Below are 20101 nucleotides of genomic sequence, written 5' to 3'. Positions count from 1 at the left end.
TAAGGGATATTCAAGGTGACACATTAGTAACTTATGTGTAATGTCAAATGTATAACTTTCTGGCTCATAAAAAACCTCAAGAACATATTGCGCTTTGCAAGAGTGATGTGGATGGCTCTTAAAAGAGCCTTTGGGGATGTTACACAGCCGTGCCCGCCTAAATTTCAAACGTTATGCCTCCGCCCTCGTCCTCCTTTGAACTGCTGCGCGAAATGGCATTGGGTCCGATCCTTTGGTCGCTTTAGTGGTTTAGTTATGTATTACAAAATTATATTTAAAATCCAATAATTATCTTTTAATAGCGTCAATGTAAGTGTATCCTACGGAAATGAGACTATCCAGATATGTAGGCTACATGGCTGTGGGAACGTATTCTGCTGTGGGTTGGGGGGATATAATAGGCTCCTGTAGACGCCTATCAAATAGGCTATACCCAGAGTGCATGTATGATCATTAACAACGTTGATACGATAAAATACCCTATCCAAAGAAGTCTTACTTTTAAATATCTTTAGGTCAAAATATTGCCCAGCTGCTACTTCCCGCGGGAGCCTACAGGGTTTATTTTTCACTAAGGAGGCTATTCTCGTGCACCTCCCAGCTTTAACACTTGCGAGGAAAATGTTGATTAATCGCGCAATGCAGTGAACTTTTCTGTCACGCAGGGTAACCACATTCGGTTTGGCCCACTACATCTGTGAATATAGCCCAGTGAAATAAATTGATCCCTGTATGAAAATGGTCAATAAGGTCAATGCGCTTTTCTAGAGTTAATTGGGTGGCTCTTAAAAGAGCCTTTGCGGAGGGTGAACAATCACACCAAATCAAACGGGGACGTTACTTGGCCTTGACGGCCTTCTCGGTCTTCTTGGGAAGAAGTACTGCCTGGATGTTAGGCAACACTCCACCCTGAGCGATGGTGACACCACCGAGGAGTTTGTTCAACTCTTCGTCGTTGCGGACAGCCAGCTGCAGGTGACGAGGAATGATGCGAGTCTTCTTGTTGTCGCGGGCAGCGTTGCCAGCCAACTCAAGGATCTCAGCAGTCAGATATTCGAGCACAGCAGCCAAGTAAACCGGCGCGCCAGCTCCCACACGCTGAGCGTAATTTCCTTTACGGAGAAGTCTGTGAACACGACCCACGGGAAACTGAAGTCCGGCGCGGGATGACCTGGTCTTTGCCTTGGCCCTGGCTTTGCCTCCGGTTTTTCCTCTTCCGCTCATTTTGTTGACGTTTAAGATTACAGTGAATAGCATTGGTCGGAGCCCAGCAATTATACTTCACGGTAACTGGCAGCCATTGGTCACAAGGCCGGTTCGGTCTCAATCCAATCAGAGGTAGCGGCACAACTGAAGGCGGAGTCTTTTGCTTTATCGCAAACGGCGAGGGGGTATTTGGTCCCCATTCCTTCTCTTTGTTCCTTTTTCATTTTGGGCACCATTCGCTAAAATGGTCTACATCAAATTTCATTAGAACCAGCATTTCTCAGTAGGCTACATGGCTCAGGCCTTAGCTGTGATGAATTATGGGTGTTTTAAGGGGTTCTATTTCGTGGAGCTCCGCCCCATAGGGGAGCTCTGCTCCTATTGGTTTACCCGCTGCCTAGTGCAGCTAATGACTGAAGATCAAAATATAAACACACCTGTCACTCACACAGGTGCCCTATATAGGGGGGTGACAGCCGTCACTCATCCTCCCAAAAAATTCAGCACGGGTTGCTCGAATTTAGTGGCTTGAAGATTAAAGAATATCTGAAATGAGCGTTTCCATTCCACCGCTTCCGCGCAAGGCTCTTTTAAGAGCCCAATGCCGGTGCCGTTTCTTGGAGGCCGATGGAGACCACCACGAATTCTGTTTTCGTGTGCTTGGGACCTCGGCATGCCAGGGACGGTTTGGTGAACCCGCCTGCCTGCTTGTCGTGCGCTGGCCTCTCCGTTTTGGAGAGGCGGCTGCGTCACGACTTCTTTCAGGTGGAGGAGCCCCTCGAAGATGTGGTCTCTGCTCTGCTCTCCGAGGAGGAGAGTTCAGAAATTGAGGACCACCTCGAGGCGGCTATTGAGGTGCACGCGTCCGGGCGGGACCCTCCTGTGGAGGCTTTCTGCCCAAGCGTGTTACGTTCAACCCCCTCGCACTTCTCTGAGGTAAAAGGGCGCGAGTTGACCTCGACCTCAGAGGATGACGAAGAGCCGGCTCCCGCCCCTCCCGTCTCCTCCGCGCTGTCTCGCAGGGCAGACTTCCCGTCTGTCGTCGCGAAGGCAGCCGAAATCATGGGCGTTCCCCTGCCGGCCTCTCCTCCTGTGCAGGAAGATGACCCGTGGGATGTCGGCCCTCATGCAAAACGCAGTAAAGCCTCGAAGCCCTTATGCCCCACTATGCCGAGACTGGCAGATCATGTGCAGGGCTCATGGGATGCGCCACTGGTGGCTAACGCCCCGGTCAAGGCGCTCCTCCCGTTCACGAAGGTGAGCGGGCTGGGTGAGGCAGCGAAGTCCGGTCCCCCACCCTTGGAACCATCCCTCGTCGCTTACCTGGTGCCAGGGGCGAGCGCTTGGATGACGGCGAGGAAGGCGACCCTGCCATCATCCCGGGACAAGCTTACTGCCTCTCTGGCAGACAAGGCGTATGTCTGGGGTGCGCAGGCAGCGGCTGCCTCTGGGAACGCCGCCCTTCTGACGGCGGCGGTCTCCAAACTCTCCACGGAGAGGCCTGAGGGACTGTCGGCCGAGGAGACGTCGTGGGTTGCCAGAATGGCATCTGCCGCGCTCCACCTGAATTAGGGGGCAGCGATTTGCGCTGGCAGGGCGATGGGCAACAGCGTTGTGGTTCATCGCCACCTGTGGCTGTCGCTAACAGCCATGAGGGAGGCGGACAAGTCCGTCCTGCTCAACGCTCCCGTGGCTAGCGAGGGCCTGTTCGGACCGGCTGTGGCGTCAGCCTCCGAACGCTTCTCGCGCCTGGAGGATGAGAGGAAGCACCTGCTAGGGCATATGCCCCTGCAGAAGAAACCTAACGCTGCTCCCTCCTCTGTTTCCTCCGGTGCCTCGCAAAGCAGGAGGAAACGAGCTCGCCGTCCGGTGGCACGAGCGGCCGCTGCGACGCAGGCTGCTCCTCCCGCGGCACCTGTTCCCCCCTTGGCTGTTCCCCCCGAGAGAGTGGATCACAGCCGCCCACCTAACGCCGGCTGGCGTGGTGGCGGAGGGCGAAGGAAGAGGAGAGCGTGACTGGCGGCGGGGATCGAGGCTTCGGTCCCCACCCCGGTCTATCTGAATGAAGTAAAGAGGCTTGGACCTCCACTTTACCCTTTCCCTGAAAGACAAGTGTTCCATTCAGTGCCTCTTACGTTTTCGACGAGTACAGAGCTGAGCACTCGTACTGTTGTCGAGCGGGCTAATGAGTTGGTTTTGGTTCGCGAGTTGTCCTCAACGAGTGACGCCGAACCATCAAGCACCGCACTCGTAGCGGAGTCTGGCCCAGCTAGCAAGCGTGTGGCCAGACCGCTACCCGTCTCTGTGCACCTTGACACAGCGTGTGACACTGTTGTCACGTTACAAGAGCCATCACTGCGGCTGTGCGCCCCGGGTTCTGGCCGCGCTGTGAGACCTCTTGAAGCTCATAGCTCAGACGGAGCTCAGACCTCTCTTGGTCAGGGGGCGCAGCCCCAGCCCTTACGAGTCGACCCCACCTTGGGCTGTGCCGCCGATTCGGTGCACAGCGGCGGCTGGGGTCAGACGAGAGTACGGCCGTTTCCTGTCTACGGCTCCGCAGCTAAACGCACGCCCGCTCTCTCTGCGTTATGCAGAGTGGCGAGAGTCATGCTCACTGCCAAGCTGGCTAGACAGGATACTGAGAGAGGGTTATGCCATCCAGTTCATGCTTGTCCTGCCCGCTGAAAGCACTCGCGCTCCGGACGGAGATAGCGAGCTTGCTGACCAAAGGGACAGTGATCCCGGTCCCCAGAGATCAGGAGAACTCGGGTCTCTACTCCCCTTACTTTTTGGTTCCCAAGAAAAACGGGGGGATGAGGCCGATTCTAGACCTGAGGGTGCTCAACGAGAGTGTGGCCAAACGGCCCTTTCGCATGCTGACGATAAAGCGTTTGCTGACTTGTGTACAGCGGAACGACTTTGGGATCAGCATAGATCTGAAGGACGCGTATTTCCATGTGCCTATCAAACTGAAGCACAGGAGATTTCTGCGTTTTGCCTTCGAAGGGAAAAAGTCCGAGTACACGCGCCTGCCGTTTGGGTACGCGCTGGCTCCTCGAACTTTCTCCAAGTGCGTGGAGGCAGCTCTAGAACCGTTACGGCGGAGGGGAATACGCATTCTGGCGTACCTCGACGACCTGTTAGTTCTAGCTCAGTCTCCGGACAGAGCTATCCAGGACGCGACCTCACTGGTGAGTCAGCTCAGCCAGTTGGGGTTCGCTGTCAACTGGGAGAAGAGCGCTCCATGGCCCGCTCAACAGTTTACCTACCTAGGTATACATTTGGACACTGTTGGGATGAGAGCCAGACTGTCGGCACCACGGAGAGAGGCTATTTCAATAGCTCTCCGCGCGTTCCGGGTCTCACGCACAATCACCGCGCTGTCGGTGATGTCCCTATTGGGGTTGATGGCGGCGGCTCATGTAGTAGTGCCTCTAGGCCTGTTATACATGCGCAAGCTGCAGAGATGGTTTGCTCAGCTGCGGTTGGATCCTGTGCGACACCGCCGCAGACTGCTAGTGATACCGAGATCAGTCAAAACCGATCTGAACCATTGGAGAGACCCGCGCGTCATGGCGCGCGGAGTCGACATGGGCAGAGTGACATCTCTCTACCCGGTCTTTACGGACGCGTCCTTGACCGGGTGGGGTGGAGTATGTCAGGCGGGCTCGATAGGAGGAAGATGGGAACCGTCAGAGACGCGTCACATCAACCTCCTGGAGCTCGAAGCGGTTCGACTGACTTTGTGCCATTTCGCGCTGGTGTTGAAGGATCAAGACGTTCTCGTCAGATCCGACAACAGGGTGACGGTGGCTTACATCAACAGACAGGGAGGGGTGCGCTCTCCATCACTTCATCGCTTAGCGGAGGAAGTGTGGACTTGGGCTTTCATGCACCTACACTCCCTGAGAGCTCTGCACATTCCAGGTCTGCTAAACGAAGGAGCGGACCTGATGTCAAGAGGCGGCCCGAGAGAGGACGAATGGAGGTTGAAACCGTCCATCGTGTCTCTGATCTGGGCACGTTTCGGCCGAGCACAGGTGGATCTGTTTGCGTCACGAGCCAACACACAGTGTCTTCTGTGGTTCTCGCTGCGCGCACAGGACAGACCTCCGCTTGGAGTCGATGCGTTCGCGCACCGTTCCTGGCCGAGAGGTCTGCTATACGCATTTCCACCTCTGGCCTCCATCCTCCCCTTGCTGGCTCGGGTGAGGTCGGACGGGCTGTCGGTCATTCTGATAGTCCCCGATCGCCCCGGAGCCCCATGGTTCCCGGAGATGATGGGGATGCTGGTGGGCGGGCCTTGGCCCATACCTCATCAGACGGATGCGCTCTCTCAGGCCGGAGGCCTGGTGAAGAGCCCCCCATTGATCGGAGGCCCACTTATGGCTTGGCTACTGAGAGGGAACTCTTAGAGCGCAGGGGTCTGTCTGATGCTGTCATTCAGACCATTCAGAGTGCGCGCGCACAATCTACTGCTAGAGGGTACGCGTCGCGCTGGCGAGCCTTTATGCAATGGTGTGGAAAACAGAACCTTGACCCGGTCTCATGTCCGGTCGAAATGTTCTTGTGTTTCTTACAATCGTTGTTTGATGAGGGCTTAGCCGCGAGCACGGTTCGTGTTTACGCGGCGGCCATTTCGGCATGTCACGAAGGGTTCGCCAAAACGACACTGTTCAGCCACCCGCTGGTCAAGTGTTTTCTGGCTGGGGTGTGTAGGCTCAGGCCACCTCCGAGAGCGTCAACACCTACATGGGATTTATCTCTGGTGTTAGACGCTCTGTGTGGACCACCTTTCGAGCCCATAGACAATGTGTCATTACGTCTGCTTTCTCTCAAAACGAGTCTGCTCCTCGCTTTGACTACGGCTAAGCGAGTGAGCGACTTGTGCGCTTTGTCAACACGAGCGGATTGTTTGATCATCTCGGGTGATCGAACAAGAGCAGTGTTGCGTCCTAACCCGGCTTTTATCCCCAAGGTGATTAGCCGAGCGTTCAGGGCACAAAGCTGCGAACTGAGAGCTTTTTTCCCACCTCCGCACAGCGGAGAGGAGGAAAGACGCTTACATAGCCTGTGCCCAGTGCGCGCTCTCTCGCGCTATCTGGAATGCACAGCAAGCATCAGATCTTCTCCCCAGTTACTGATCTGCTACGGTGGATCGAGGGCTGGCTTGCCACTCTCCAAACAGAGACTTTCTCACTGGCTCTGCGAGGCTATTGGTCTCGCGTACGAGTCTATGAGATGTCCCGTGCCACCTGGCATTCGGGCTCATTCCACCCGAGGAGTGGCGGCATCCGCCGCCATCCTCAGGGGTGTAGGAGTGTAGGAGATTTGTGAAGCAGCGTCTTGGTCGTCGCCTTCACCATTTGTGCGATATTATCTGTTGGACGTTTCCTCCTCATCTTTTGCGCATTCCGTCCTCAGCATGGCTGGTGGATCAGGTGTAGCGAGATGACAACTCGCGAGGTTCTTGTGGGCCCTAGATGCGAGTTGTTCATTGGGTTTATCGCCAAGTGTGGGACAGTCAGACATTCTCAGTTGAGATGTCTATACTGTATGTGTTCTGTTGCCCCTCCAGCTTAGCTGTTGTGCAGGCGAGAGGAACAACATGAGTTTTTAAGTAAACTCTTTCCTGTTTTCACCCTGGACGGCTCTCTGTGTCACAGTAGCGGCCTGACCGGGAGGACAGACCCTGTGTATTATTACATCAGCAGGTCTGTCCTCGGTGCCTTGTGAGATTATGGGTCTTTTAGATCTAGTCTCGCTGGGGGTATATCTGGCCTCGCTCGCTCCGCCTAAACCAATAGGAGCAGAGCTCCCCTATGGGGCGGAGCTCCACGAAATAGAACGATAGTTAATGGAGGTAACTCCAGTTGTATGAGTGGAGCGGAGCCCCATAGGGCTGCAGGCCCAGCTCGACTTATTCAACCCGGCTGTATTAATACTTTTGGGAGGATGAGTGACAGCTGTCACCCCCTTATATAGGGCACCTGTGTGAGTGACAGGTGTGTGTATATTTTGATCTTCAGTCATTAGCTGCACTAGGCAGCGGGTAAACCAATAGGAGCAGAGCTCCCCTATGGGGCTCCGCTCCACTCATAGAACTGGAGTTACCTCCATTAACTATCGTTCTTGAAGTAGTCGCTATTATTACTCGATATTAATAGTATTAGCTATGGTGCAGTAGGGCTGAACGATTTACGAAAAAATGATAATTGCGGTTATTTTTTATCAATATTGCATTTGCGATTATTTTATATATTTTTTTTTATTTTTTTTTATGTTCTGTAATATTCAACAGAGACGGGCGAATAACTGTATAGTATGACCTTTCACAATATTAGATTGATTCAAAATAAACTTATGATGAAATTAGGTGATGCATGACTAAATTTGAATAAATATTTTATTTACCTACTTGAATCACAATAGTATATTGACAGATTTACATCACCCTCTACTTTCTGAACAAAATTAACTCTGCTTCAAACCCCCACAAACTTTTTTCTACCTTCTCCACCCTTCTTAACCCACCTCCCCCACCCCCTCCCTCCACCCTGACAGCAGACGACTTTTCCTCCTTCTTTGAGAAAAGAGTCGCCGACATTAGCAGTCGGTTCCCTAAACCCACCTTTCCTACCCTCTCACCCTCCATGACTGACCCAACTAAATGTCTAAACTCTTTTTCTCCCCTGTCTGAGGCAGAGATCTCTGACCTCATTCTCTCTCATCGCCCCACCTCCTGTCCCCTTGATCCTATACCCTCCCCTCTCTTTCAAACCATCTCCCCCTCCATCATAACTTTTCTTCTCCATGTCCTAAACTCCTCTCTTACCTCTGGCACCTTCCCCTCTGCCTTCAAACAGGCTAGAGTTACCCCTCTACTCAAAAAACCCTCCCTTAACCCTGCCGTCCTCCAGAACTACAGACCGGTATCACTGTTACCCTTCCTTTCAAAAACAATTGAACGTGCTGTATCTAACGATAGTTAATGGAGGTAACTCCAGTTCTATGAGTGGAGCGGAGCCCCATAGGGGAGCTCTGCTCCTATTGGTTTACCCGCTGCCTAGTGCAGCTAATGACTGAAGATCAAAATATACACACACCTGTCACTCACACAGGTGCCCTATATAAGGGGGTGACAGCCGTCACTCATCCTCCCAAAAGTATTAATACAGCCGAGTTGAATAAGTCGAGCTGGGCCTGCAGCCCTATGGGGCTCCGCTCCACTCATAGAACTGGAGTTACCTCCATTAACTATCGTTTTATTTCGTGGAGCTCCGCCCCATAGGAGGCGGAGGAAACGTCCAACAGATAATATCGCACAAATGGTGAAGGCGACGACCAAGACGCTGCTTCACAAATCTCCTCCACTCCTACACCCCTGAGGATGGCGGCTGATGCCGCCACTCCTCGGGTGGAATGAGCCCGAATGCCAGGTGGCACGGGACATCTCATAGACTCGTACGCGAGACCAATAGCCTCGCAGAGCCAGTGAGAAAGTCTCTGTTTGGAGAGTGGCAAGCCAGCCCTCGATCCACCATAGCAGATCAGTAACTGGGGAGAAGATCTGATGCTTGCTGTGCATTCCAGATAGCGCGAGAGCGCGCGCACTGGGCACAGGCTATGTAAGCGTCTTTCCTCCTCTACGCTGTGCGGAGGTGGGAAAAAAGCTCTCAGTTCGCAGCTTTGAGCCCTGAACGCTCGGCTAATCACCTTGGGGATAAAAGCCGGGTTAGGACGCAACACTGCTCTTGTTCGATCACCCGAGATGATCAAACAATCCTCTGAGGTCGAGGTCAACTCGCGCCCTTTTACCTCAGAGAAGTGCGGGGGGGTTGAACGCAACACGCTTGTGCAGAAAGCCTCCACAGGAGGGTCCCGCCCGGACGCGTGCACCTCAATAGCCGCCTCGAGGTGGTCCTCAATTTCTGAACTCTCCTCCTCGGAGAGCAGAGCAGAGACCACATCTTCGAGGGGCTCCTCCACCTGAAAGAAGTCGTGACGCAGCCGCCTCTCCGAAACGGAGAGGCCAGCGCACGACAAACAGACAGGAGGGTTCACCAAACCGTCCCTGGCATGCCGAGGTCCCAAGCACACGAAACAGAATTTGTGGTGGTCTCCATCGGCCTCCAAGAAACGGCACCGGCATTGGGCTCTTAAAAGAGCCTTACGTGGAAGCGATGGAATGGAAACGCTCATTTCAGATATTCTTTAATCTTCAAGCCACTAAATTCGAGCAACCCGTGCTGAATTTTTTGGGAGGATGAGTGACGGCTGTCACCCCCTTATATAGGGCACCTGTGTGAGTGACAGGTGTGTGTATATTTTGATCTTCAGTCATCAGCTGCACTAGGCAGCGGGTAAACCAATAGGAGCAGAGCTCCCCTATGGGGCGGAGCTCCACGAAATAGAACCAACTGTCTAACTTTCTCTCTCAGAACAACCTGCTTGACCCCAACCAATCGGGCTTCAAGACTGGCCACTCCACAGAGACTGCCCTCCTTTCAGTCACCACTGCCCTCCAGTCTGCCAGAGCGGCTTCCAGGTCATCCGTCATCATTCTGCTGGACCTTTCTGTAGCGTTTGATACGGTTAACCACCAGATCCTGCTCACCAGACTTTCTGAGATGGGCATCACTGGCACTGCACTCCAGTGGATCTCATCCTACCTGTCGGGAAGATCCTACCAGGTTTCCTGGGGAGGCAAACTGTCAGGCCCTCGCCAGCTCTCCACTGGTGTCCCACAGGGCTCCGTCCTTGGACCCCTCCTCTTCTCTCTGTACACCACCTCACTTGGACCAATCTTCACCTCCCATGGCTTCTCCTACCACTGCTACGCTGACGACACGCAGCTGTACCTGTCGTTCCTCCCGACCGATCCGCGGATCTCAGCTAGGATTGAGGCCTGGATTACCGAGCACCACCTCCAGCTGAACCTCGCCAAAACAGAACTTCTCATCATCCCGGCTAAACCCTCCATCTCCCACGATCTCTCAATCACCCTGGGATCTGCGACGGTGACCCCTTCATCCTCTGACAGGAACCTTGGGGTTACCATGGACGACGAGCTCTCCCTCACGGCCCACATTGCTGCGGTCTCCCGGTCGTGTAGATTCACCCTCTACAACATCCGGAAGATCAGGAGATACCTGTCTGAGCACTCCACCCAGCTGCTAGTCCAAGCACTTGTCCTCTCCAAGTTGGACTATTGCAACTCGCTGCTCGCTGGTCTCCCAGCATGTGCAACCCGTCCTCTTCAGAGGATTCAGAACGCAGCGGCCCGCCTGGTCTACAATCTACCCAGACGCTCCCATGTTACCCCGCTCCTCATCTCTCTCCACTGGCTACCTATCATGGCCCGTATCAGATTCAAGACCCTGGTATTGACCTTCCGAGCAGTGAACGGGACTGCACCCGTCTACATTAAGTCTCTCCTGCAGCCTTACACCCCCACCCGTCACCTACGGTCTTCTTCAGACAACCGCCTGGTGGTCCCACCGCTCAAGACCGCCCGGTCCCAACACAAGCTCTTCTCCTGTCTGGCCCCCCAGTGGTGGAATCAACTCCCCACCTCCATCAGAGACACTGACTGTCTCTCCACCTTCAAGAAAAGGCTCAAGACGCACTTGTTCCGGGAGTACAACGGTACTTAGGAATGGTTCGCTTGACCCGATGTTAGTTTCCTCAAGGATCACAATGACTCTTGCTCAGAGACTTGTTGCTCTTGTGGTTAGTGGTAACTGATTTAAAATTCTTTGTACTCGCTGTGATATATTGTTTTTTATTATTGTTGCTCGTCTTTTTTTTTTTTTCCACAGGTGCACTTGCACTTATAGCAGTTCATGTTGTTTAATTGTAACTTGTTTAACTACATGCTCTTATGGTTCTTCCCTTTGGCACTTACTTTGGTTGTTCACAATGTGTGCTTCATGTTTTGGCTACTCGCAATGTTTTGTGGCTATCTCGTTGTTATGATCAGTGACCTATGCACTTTGTAAAGGGGGAGTCGGGTGACTGAGCGGTGAGGGAAGCGGGCTAGTAATCAGAAGGTTGCCAGTTCGATTCCCCGACAGTGAAAAATGACGTTGTGTCCTTGGGCAAGGCACTTCACCCTACTTGCCTCAGGGGGAATGTCCCTGTACTTACTGTTAGTCGCTCTGGATAAGAGCGTCTACTAAATGTAAATCTCTCTCTTGTTAGTCGCTTTGGATAAAAGCGTCTGATAAATGAATAAATGTAAATATATATATGTCTGTTTGTAGAAGTATCATATTCAAGGACATAATTATTATTAACTTGGGGATATGTACATCTTGCTGATTCTTGCATTTCCGTCTTCAGTCGGGTCTTAATGGCAGGGATGTTGTCTGCACTGATGTACTGCGTTTTTTAACCTAGGGTCCACGAACGACGCAACATCCAAAAGCTCCTGGGTGGATTCCAGGAGGATGCAGTGCCTTGTGAATAGACTCCAACCCTTCAATATCCTGCCAGCTTGGGATGAGGGAGCATGCATGTCGGTCACCTGACAACACATGGGATATGGCTTTGGCCTGTTCTAGCACCCTGGCAACCATTTTTTCTTTGGATCTCCATCTTGTTGGGCACTCAGTTATGAGGGTGTGCTCAGGAAGTTTGAGCTCCCTCTGTGCCTTTGTGTCATTGCTGCCTTCTTCTTCCAACTGTGGGAGAAGTGCCCCACCAGCTTCTTGCACAACCCTATTGCTCTTGACACTGATGATGACACTCTGTCATCCTTGAGCGCATTTTCTTGAAAAATAAATACATGAAGATAGTGTAATTCATACAATTTCAGTTGTTTGATAAAAGGGCAACGCTATCACCATTACACACACTTAAATTCTCTCTATCATTCTGATAGAGGATTCTGTCTTTCACTCTCTTTCAGTCTTTTTGTCACGCCCTCCCGCCACACATTGTATTTCTCACGCAGAAAAAAAAATATTTTTAATATTTTTAATATGCCGCAGCACCCAACCAAAATTCCTCTGGCCGCGCCACTCTCACTATGGAACCGGCAGGAATCAAGCGTCTCCCCTGGAGTTCTTAGTCGAGCCTGCCACTTATCAGCCAATCAAAAAAAAGAAAGGGTATACACAATAGCCAATCGGAAAATAGCACCATTGTATCTGGGTAGGATTTAATGCAACAACCAATGGAAAAAAAGCATATCCTGTAATTTTTCACGTGATTCTGCTACGTCTTCCGAAAGTTTCGTTCACCTACAGAGCAAACCACTGGAGCTCGAGCAGACTAGGCTAAATCATGATATCCTGTTTTAATGTTACAAGAAAATTCACAACTTGTTTGACACAAACAATGACAACTTGACGGCTGTTAGAAAATGTTTCCCAGATAATTAGCATCAGTTTGTCATGAGTGTCTGTAACTTAACCAACAGTTTTACAGCCTGTTCACTGACAACACCTGCTCAGAACAAGTAGTTCATAAATGTAGCTGGTGTGTATCGGTCAGCATTCAGGAGGCCATGTTGGGAGACGGTCCCTTTAATTGCAACTCCACAGGGAGTAGAAGAATGGCGCTTGCAGTGTTCCTTCACGTCCGTGCTGTCGACACATAAGGCCAGTGAGTCTGTGGTGAGTTTCATTACTGTTTGTAACCGTTGTAATAGTCATCATGTCAGGAAGAGGCAAAGGAGGCAAAGGTCTTGGCAAGGGAGGCGCCAAGCGTCATCGCAAGGTTTTGAGGGACAACATCCAGGGCATCACCAAGCCCGCTATCCGTCGCCTTGCTCGTCGTGGCGGCGTGAAACGTATCTCAGGCTTGATCTACGAGGAGACTCGTGGAGTTCTCAAGGTGTTTCTTGAGAATGTCATCCGTGATGCTGTAACCTACACCGAGCATGCTAAGAGGAAGACAGTGACCGCCATGGACGTCGTCTACGCTCTCAAGCGCCAAGGACGCACTCTGTACGGTTTCGGCGGTTAAACTCCTGTTTTGACCTACTGTTTCGGCACTTAACCCAAAGGCTCTTTTAAGAGCCACCCACACTTTCAGTAAAGAGTTATCCCTATCTAAATCAGTGTTGAAAACGATACATTCTTCCCTCAGTATTTATCTTTACAAATCGCCTGTGGTTATTAGTGGGTCAGGTAAGCCTATTTCCTGAGTACATGAGTGCCAGAGCACAATACGTATGACTATTTGATACTAGGCTGACCCATTCTTAACCACGAAATATGGCCGTTCATTAAAAAAAAAACATTTGTGAGACTTTATTCATATAGCACATTTCATACAAGAATTGTAGTTCAAGGTGCTGTACATACAATCAATAAAAATAATACGAGTGATAAAAGTAATAATTAAAATAGCAAATTATAAAAAAAACAATAAGATAACTAATAAAAGTGGTAAAATCCTTCTGAGATAAAATTACTTAAATTGATGGCCGTTTATTGCCAACAGGCAGTTGGTAATGGAATTGATGGCCGTTGCATCGTTGGGTCCAGTGGATATATATATATTTTATATATATTTTATTAAAGAATATATAGAAGATTGGCACACTGCCCTCGGGACTTCAGGACTTCAGATTTCCATGTCATCCCGAGGGCAGTGTGCCAATCTTCTATATATTCTTTAATAAAATGCTTTTATTTTGAGATGCGGATGACACAAGTGTGTCATCCGCATAGCTATGGAAATCTGTTATGTTCTCTGATTATGTCGCTGAGTGGTAACATATAAAGAGAAAAAAGTAATGGACCTAAGCAGCTTCCTTGAGCAACCCCGTAGCAGTTCTCATGTTTCTTGTACATATGGTCTCCTAAACTAACATAAAACTTCCTTCCTGTGATATATGATTTCATCCAGTACACTATCCGTGAGCCAAATAAGCTTTTCCAGTCTATTGATTAGGATGTCGTGATCAATGGTATCAAATGCTGCACTGAGATCTAACAGGATAAGGATAGAGACTTTATTTACATGTATTTGCATCAGAGTTTAGTCTGAGGTCGCTAAATATTTTGGTGAGAGCAGTTTCAGTACTGTGATATTTCCTGAAACCTGACTGCGAGACTTCCAGGGTGTCATTTTCTTCAAGAAAATTATTTAATTGGACTAAAACTATCTTTTCCAGTACTTTACTAATAAATGGAAGGTTTGATTTTATTGTCTGTCAGTTGAACAATTCCTTCTTAAAGTATTGGTTAAATCGAAGCCACCAAGCGCCGTGTGTGTATTGTAGTCGGACACGTTTTTAGTGAGGTTTGATTTCGTTTGCAAGGTTAGGTTATTTGCGACATTGAGAGCAGCAGCTAAACAAGACTACTATTCCGAGTAAAGTGGCAAATTATAGTAGTGGAACAATGCACAGTTTTTACAGTAGAATTTCGGTTAGCAAGTAAAAATACAAATGGTTTTATATTCATATGTATTTAAGTAGACGTTAGACATAGGCTATTTAGCCTAGACAACCTATCTGGCCTTTGAAAAGAAAACACGTTGGTTGAAACCGATCCGTAACAAAACATGAAACAAAGTGGCAAACCTTTAATGGATAACAAAATGGATACTTTAGGGTGGCAAGCGCATGTCGTCCGCAAGGATGGACGCATGCGCAAGAGAGATGCTAACAGGGAAGTAGCCTAGAGGAGGCGGATAATCAGGCGCACGCGCGTTTCACAGTGTCAACGTCTCGAAGAGCTGGGAGGCGTGCCTCAATTTTTGCATCCAACCCCCTATATACTACGGGGAAGGTGACGCCTGTCAATTCAATCGTTCCTTAACAGAAACGAGTCGTCAACATGCCTGAGCCAGCGAAATCAGCGCCCAAGAAGGGCTCTAAGAAAGCCGTCTCCAAGACTGCTGTAAAGGGGGGCAAGAAGCGCAGAAAGTCAAGGAAGGAGAGCTATGCCATCTACGTGTACAAAGTGTTGAAACAGGTCCACCCCGATACTGGCATCTCGTCCAAGGCTATGGGAATCATGAATTCTTTTGTCAACGACATTTTCGAGCGTATCGCCGGAGAGTCTTCTCGCTTGGCTCACTACAACAAGCGTTCAACTATCACCTCCAGGGAGATCCAGACTGCCGTCCGCCTGCTGCTCCCCGGTGAACTGGCCAAGCACGCTGTGTCCGAGGGCACCAAGGCGGTGACCAAGTACACCAGCTCTAAGTAAACGGGTGCCATTTGACTGCCCTATGATACCCCAAAGGCTCTTTTAAGAGCCACCCACACTCCCTTTAAAATGTGCTAATTTCCAATTGCGGCTGTCACGGTTATGATTCTGACAAGAGCCTAGAGGCGACTTCCTAGATGTCAGTAGCGGGAGGCCTATGTTGCTGGAATGTGACCTGAATAATTTATTTAAAAATACAATATGGTTATACTGTCCCACCTGACTTTCTGAGGGAGTACGAGTATTGTAGCCTCCAACAAAATGTTCACACATTCACAGAAAATATTGATCCAACATTTTTTTCACAGTCTCATTCATTCAAGCTCTTTTTTTTGGTTCTGGCTTTATTTAGACAATTGAATGGTTGCCCCAATATGTGCAAAAAAAAGCTTCAGAAAATGTATGTGGACGCTTAACGTGGTCAATCCATGAAAATAATAACTTTTTGTTTTCACATTGTAAATAAAGGACATATTGAACTGAAAGAACAAGTTGTGTCTTCTGAAATATGATGTGTTAGTGTATGTTGTAGGAAATGCTTAATTCAAATTAAGTATATTCTTGCACTGTCATTTCTGACCACCTGGGAACTGGTGATTCAGTTTCACTCATTCTGATGTGTTCTGTGGCACAGTAACTTTGTCATGGAAGATGTCTGTCTGTATATAGCCGTGGTCGAATTTGTTGTTAACCTTATAGTACTTTGAAATAATGCTTCATTCCTCCTGAAAGTGATGACATTCAAAGCTATTGCATCATCAATTCGTACATGCCTTTGGTATGTCATAGAGCAAAGAAGCTGTGAAAATAGATTAATAATTGCTCAGTCTAACTAAGATATTATCAAATGTCCCGGACACATTTCTTGATACCCCTTAGAAAAGATAAGAGACTATAGATTATATAGACAAAATAGTGATTTTACAAACCACTATTACTACCACTATTATTACTTCCTTTAATTTGTATAACACAAGACATGTCTCCAATCATGTAATCTGTCATTCGGCCTATTTGAATGGAGGAAAAAAGTCACAGTGCCATTTGATATCATTGAGTGCACCACACTGAACACGGACCTGAGAAAGCAAAGGAGTTGTCCAAGGAGATCAGAAAGAAAATAATGTACAATTATGGTAAAGGATACAAGTCCATCTCTGTGCTGATGATGTTCATCACTGAGTGCACCACGCTGAACACAGACCATGTACCATGAATGAGGTAACGTTTCATGGTAAGTTCAAATCAACTAGCTACTACCTTTAAACGTTATCTGTAAGATGAAAATATGAAGGTTAAAATAATACATTTGTTAGTGAAATAAATAGACCACGTAGGCTAGCCTACCAAGGTTGGTGGCACCTGAAGTATATAGTATATATATCTTCTATATATTCTTTAATAAAATGCTTTTATTTTGAGACATTTAAAAAAAATGGGGACAAGTTTTTAGATATTTGGGGTTAGAAGAGTGGATATTTTTGAGACTTGAATAGTAGCATATTGGGAATTCAATTCATACTGCACCATTTCTGTTTTGTAGAAGTTGGTTCTGGACCAGATAAAATTGAGCTGCCATTTGTTGCAAACCGTTTTGTGTGAATAGGCCTACAACACTGGTGCCAGCCGTTTTAAATACTACACGCATGCAAGGACAGTCCAAATTCGATATAGGCCTAGCATATGTAATCGTTTCTCACATATGGTGCGTTAGAAAAGTGGGACAGTCGTTATGGGCAAAGTCTAATAGAGCTGCTTAATGTCATCGATTGTTAGAGCATTCGATGCAAATCGCATTGCTTGGTCAGGCATACTCAACACTTGCCAGCAGTGTCATATGGTTATGATCATGGTATTACACATGATGAAAGGAAACGGAAGGACTTTGTCTTTTCATAGAGATAATGAGGTGGCTCTTAAAAGAGCCTTTGGGATGTTGCAGTCAAACTACATTTAGGCGCGCTCTCCGCGAATGCGGCGGGCCAGTTGGATGTCTTTGGGCATGATGGTAACCCTCTTGGCGTGGATGGCGCACAAGTTGGTGTCCTCGAAGAGACCGACCAGGTAGGCTTCGCTAGCCTCCTGCAGAGCCATCACAGCGGAGCTCTGGAACCTCAAGTCAGTCTTGAAGTCCTGGGCGATTTCTCTGACCAGACGCTGGAAGGGGAGCTTGCGGATCAACAGCTCAGTCGACTTCTGGTAGCGACGGATCTCTCTCAGAGCCACGGTGCCGGGCCTGTAACGATGGGGCTTCTTCACGCCACCGGTGGCTGGCGCACTCTTACGGGCAGCCTTGGTGGCAAGCTGCTTCCTCGGGGCTTTGCCACCGGTAGATTTACGAGCGGTCTGCTTGGTTCTGGCCATGTTGCTTGTTTCCTTCTCTTTGACACGAAACTGAATACAGTAAAGTGGAAGCGAACAAGTTTATATCTCCAACCACGTCGTGCATTGATTGGACAGCTTCAGGCAGGAGCCTCCCTCTCCTCCACCATTGGATGTAGTCAGGGCCGCCAAAAATTCAAACAAGACCCCGCCCCACTCCGAAGCTTGCTTTGCTATTATTACTTCCAAATTCAGAATCGATTTAAAAAAACTTCCATTTTCCCTTTCACAAGGTCAAATTTAATCACGATTTCCAAAATATTATTATTCTTTACTCGGGAAGAGTGTATTTATTAGCGTGCAGATATATACCTATAACTTGTTTTTCTTCTACCACAGTCAAGTCACCTCCACTGAAGATCTAAAATAGATTCTCATTTGTAAATGAGCATCTTTATTCCTGTAATCTACGATTATCCTCTCAGGTGCTTGGTGCTTGTTTGAAAAGCGTTATGGAGTAGATAGAGCAATATGCCGCGCGTATTAACATGGTTTTCAGAAATCCATTGGGCAACCCTCTTATGTACGTAGGCTACACCTGATAAGGACACATTTTACTTTTCATGAGGGAAGTAATACTCGTAAGGGATATTCAAGGTGACACATTAGTAATTTATGTGTAATGTCAAATGTATAACTTTCTGGCTCATGAAAAACCTCAAGAACATATTGCGCTTTGCAAGGGTGATGTGGATGGCTCTTAAAAGAGCCTTTGGTGATGTTACAAAGCCTCCGTGCCCGCCTAAATTTCAAACTTCATGCCTCCGCCCTCGTCTTCCTTTGAACTGCTGCGTGCAATGGCATTGGGTCAGATCATTTGGTTGCTTTAGCGGTTTAGTTATGCATTACAAAATTATATTTATAATCCAAAAATATTCTTTTACTAGCGTCCATTTAGGCTAAGTGTATACTACGGAAATGAGACTATCCAGATATGTAGGCTACATGGCTGTGGGAACGTATTCTGCTGTGGGTTGGGGGGGACATATTAGGCTCCTGTAGACGCCTATCAAATAGGCTATACGCAGAGTGCATGTATGATCATTAACAACGTTGATACGATAACATACCCTATCCAAAGAAAGTTGTCTTAATCTTAAATATAATAAGGTCAAAAAATTGCCCCTGCTACTTCCCGCGGGAGCTTACAGGGCCTGTTTTTCACCAAGGAGTCTGTGCACCTCACAACACTTGCGAGGAACATATTGATTAAACATAATATCTTTCCAGTCACATGGGGTTACGAGTTTCGTTTTGGCTCACTACATCTGTGAATATAACCCACCTGTGAAATAATTTCATCCTTGAATGAAAATGGTTAATAAGGTCAATGCGCTTTTCTAGAGTTAAATGGGTGGCTCTTAAAAGAGCCTTTGGGGAGGGTGAACAATCACACCAAATCAAACGGGGACGTTACTTGGCCTTGACGGCCTTCTCGGTCTTCTTGGGAAGAAGTACTGCCTGGATGTTAGGCAACACTCCACCCTGAGCGATGGTGACACCACCGAGGAGTTTGTTCAACTCTTCGTCGTTGCGGACAGCCAGCTGCAGGTGACGAGGAATGATGCGAGTCTTCTTGTTGTCGCGGGCAGCGTTGCCAGCCAACTCAAGGATCTCAGCAGTCAGATATTCGAGCACAGCAGCCAAGTAAACCGGCGCGCCAGCTCCCACACGCTGAGCGTAATTTCCTTTACGGAGAAGTCTGTGAACACGACCCACAGGAAACTGAAGTCCGGCGCGGGATGACCTGGTCTTTGCCTTGGCCCTGGCTTTGCCTCCGGTTTTTCCTCTTCCGCTCATTTTGTTGACGTTTAAGATTACAGTGAATAGCATTGGTCGGAGCCCAGCAATTATACTTCACGGTAACAGGCAGCCATTGGTCACAAGGCCGGTTCGGTCTCAATCCAATCAGAGGTAGCGGCAAAACTGAAGGCGGAGTCATTTGCTTCATCGCAAACGGCGAGGGGGGTATTTGGTCCCCATCCTTCTCTTTGTTCCTTTTCATCGCTCCTCATTTTGGGCACCATTCGCTAAAATGGTCTCCATTAAATGTCATTAGAACCAGCATTTCTCAGTAGGCTACATGGCTTAGGCCTTAGTTTTCTGTGATGAATTATGGGTGTTTTAAGAAGTTCTTGAAGTAGTCGCTATTATTACTCGATATTATTAGTATTAGCTATGGTGTGCAGTGATATTAGTATGCGGTGACCCCCATCCCCCCAAAGAACAATTATCCGAATCAGAATGGGATTTATTCGCCATGAAAGTTTGCACAGACAAGGAATTTGCTTTGGCAGGAAGGTGCATACCTTCACCGTCCAGGGTGAAAACAGGAGAGTTTA

General features: G+C 48.7%; 5 protein-coding genes and 1 pseudogene across 5 annotated transcripts in view; 4 read left to right on the top strand and 2 right to left on the bottom strand.

The window, feature by feature from the left end:
* Positions 1 to 20101, top strand: part of LOC136947791 (histone H2AX-like) — a 115056-nt gene that overhangs the window by 42074 nt on the left and 52881 nt on the right. The window lies entirely within an intron of this gene.
* LOC136948110 (histone H2AX-like) lies at positions 813 to 19559 on the bottom strand (annotated as a pseudogene).
* On the top strand, positions 2806 to 5621 carry LOC136947491 (uncharacterized). The gene is made up of 3 exons (XM_067241588.1): positions 2806 to 3190; positions 3527 to 3724; positions 3895 to 5621. The coding sequence occupies exons 1-3, from the start codon at positions 2806 to 2808 to the stop codon at positions 5619 to 5621; spliced, it is 2310 nt and encodes a 769-aa protein (XP_067097689.1).
* On the top strand, positions 12868 to 13279 carry LOC136947933 (histone H4). Its single transcript, XM_067242173.1, has one exon. It carries the CDS (start codon positions 12868 to 12870, stop codon positions 13177 to 13179), a length of 312 nt encoding a protein of 103 aa, XP_067098274.1. The 3' UTR covers positions 13180 to 13279.
* Positions 15003 to 15860, top strand: LOC136947397 (histone H2B-like). Its single transcript, XM_067241465.1, has one exon. The coding sequence runs from the start codon at positions 15003 to 15005 to the stop codon at positions 15375 to 15377; it is 375 nt and encodes a 124-aa protein (XP_067097566.1). The 3' UTR covers positions 15378 to 15860.
* Positions 17331 to 17741, bottom strand: LOC136948113 (histone H3). The gene has a single exon (XM_067242416.1). It carries the CDS (start codon positions 17739 to 17741, stop codon positions 17331 to 17333), a length of 411 nt encoding a protein of 136 aa, XP_067098517.1.

The sequence above is a fragment of the Osmerus mordax genome, chromosome 8 (assembly GCF_038355195.1).
Source record: "Osmerus mordax isolate fOsmMor3 chromosome 8, fOsmMor3.pri, whole genome shotgun sequence".
In the NCBI taxonomy this organism is placed as follows: Eukaryota; Metazoa; Chordata; class Actinopteri; order Osmeriformes; family Osmeridae; genus Osmerus; species Osmerus mordax.
The sequence above is the reverse complement of the archived record's forward strand: the minus strand, read 5'-3'. Positions and strand labels throughout refer to the sequence as shown.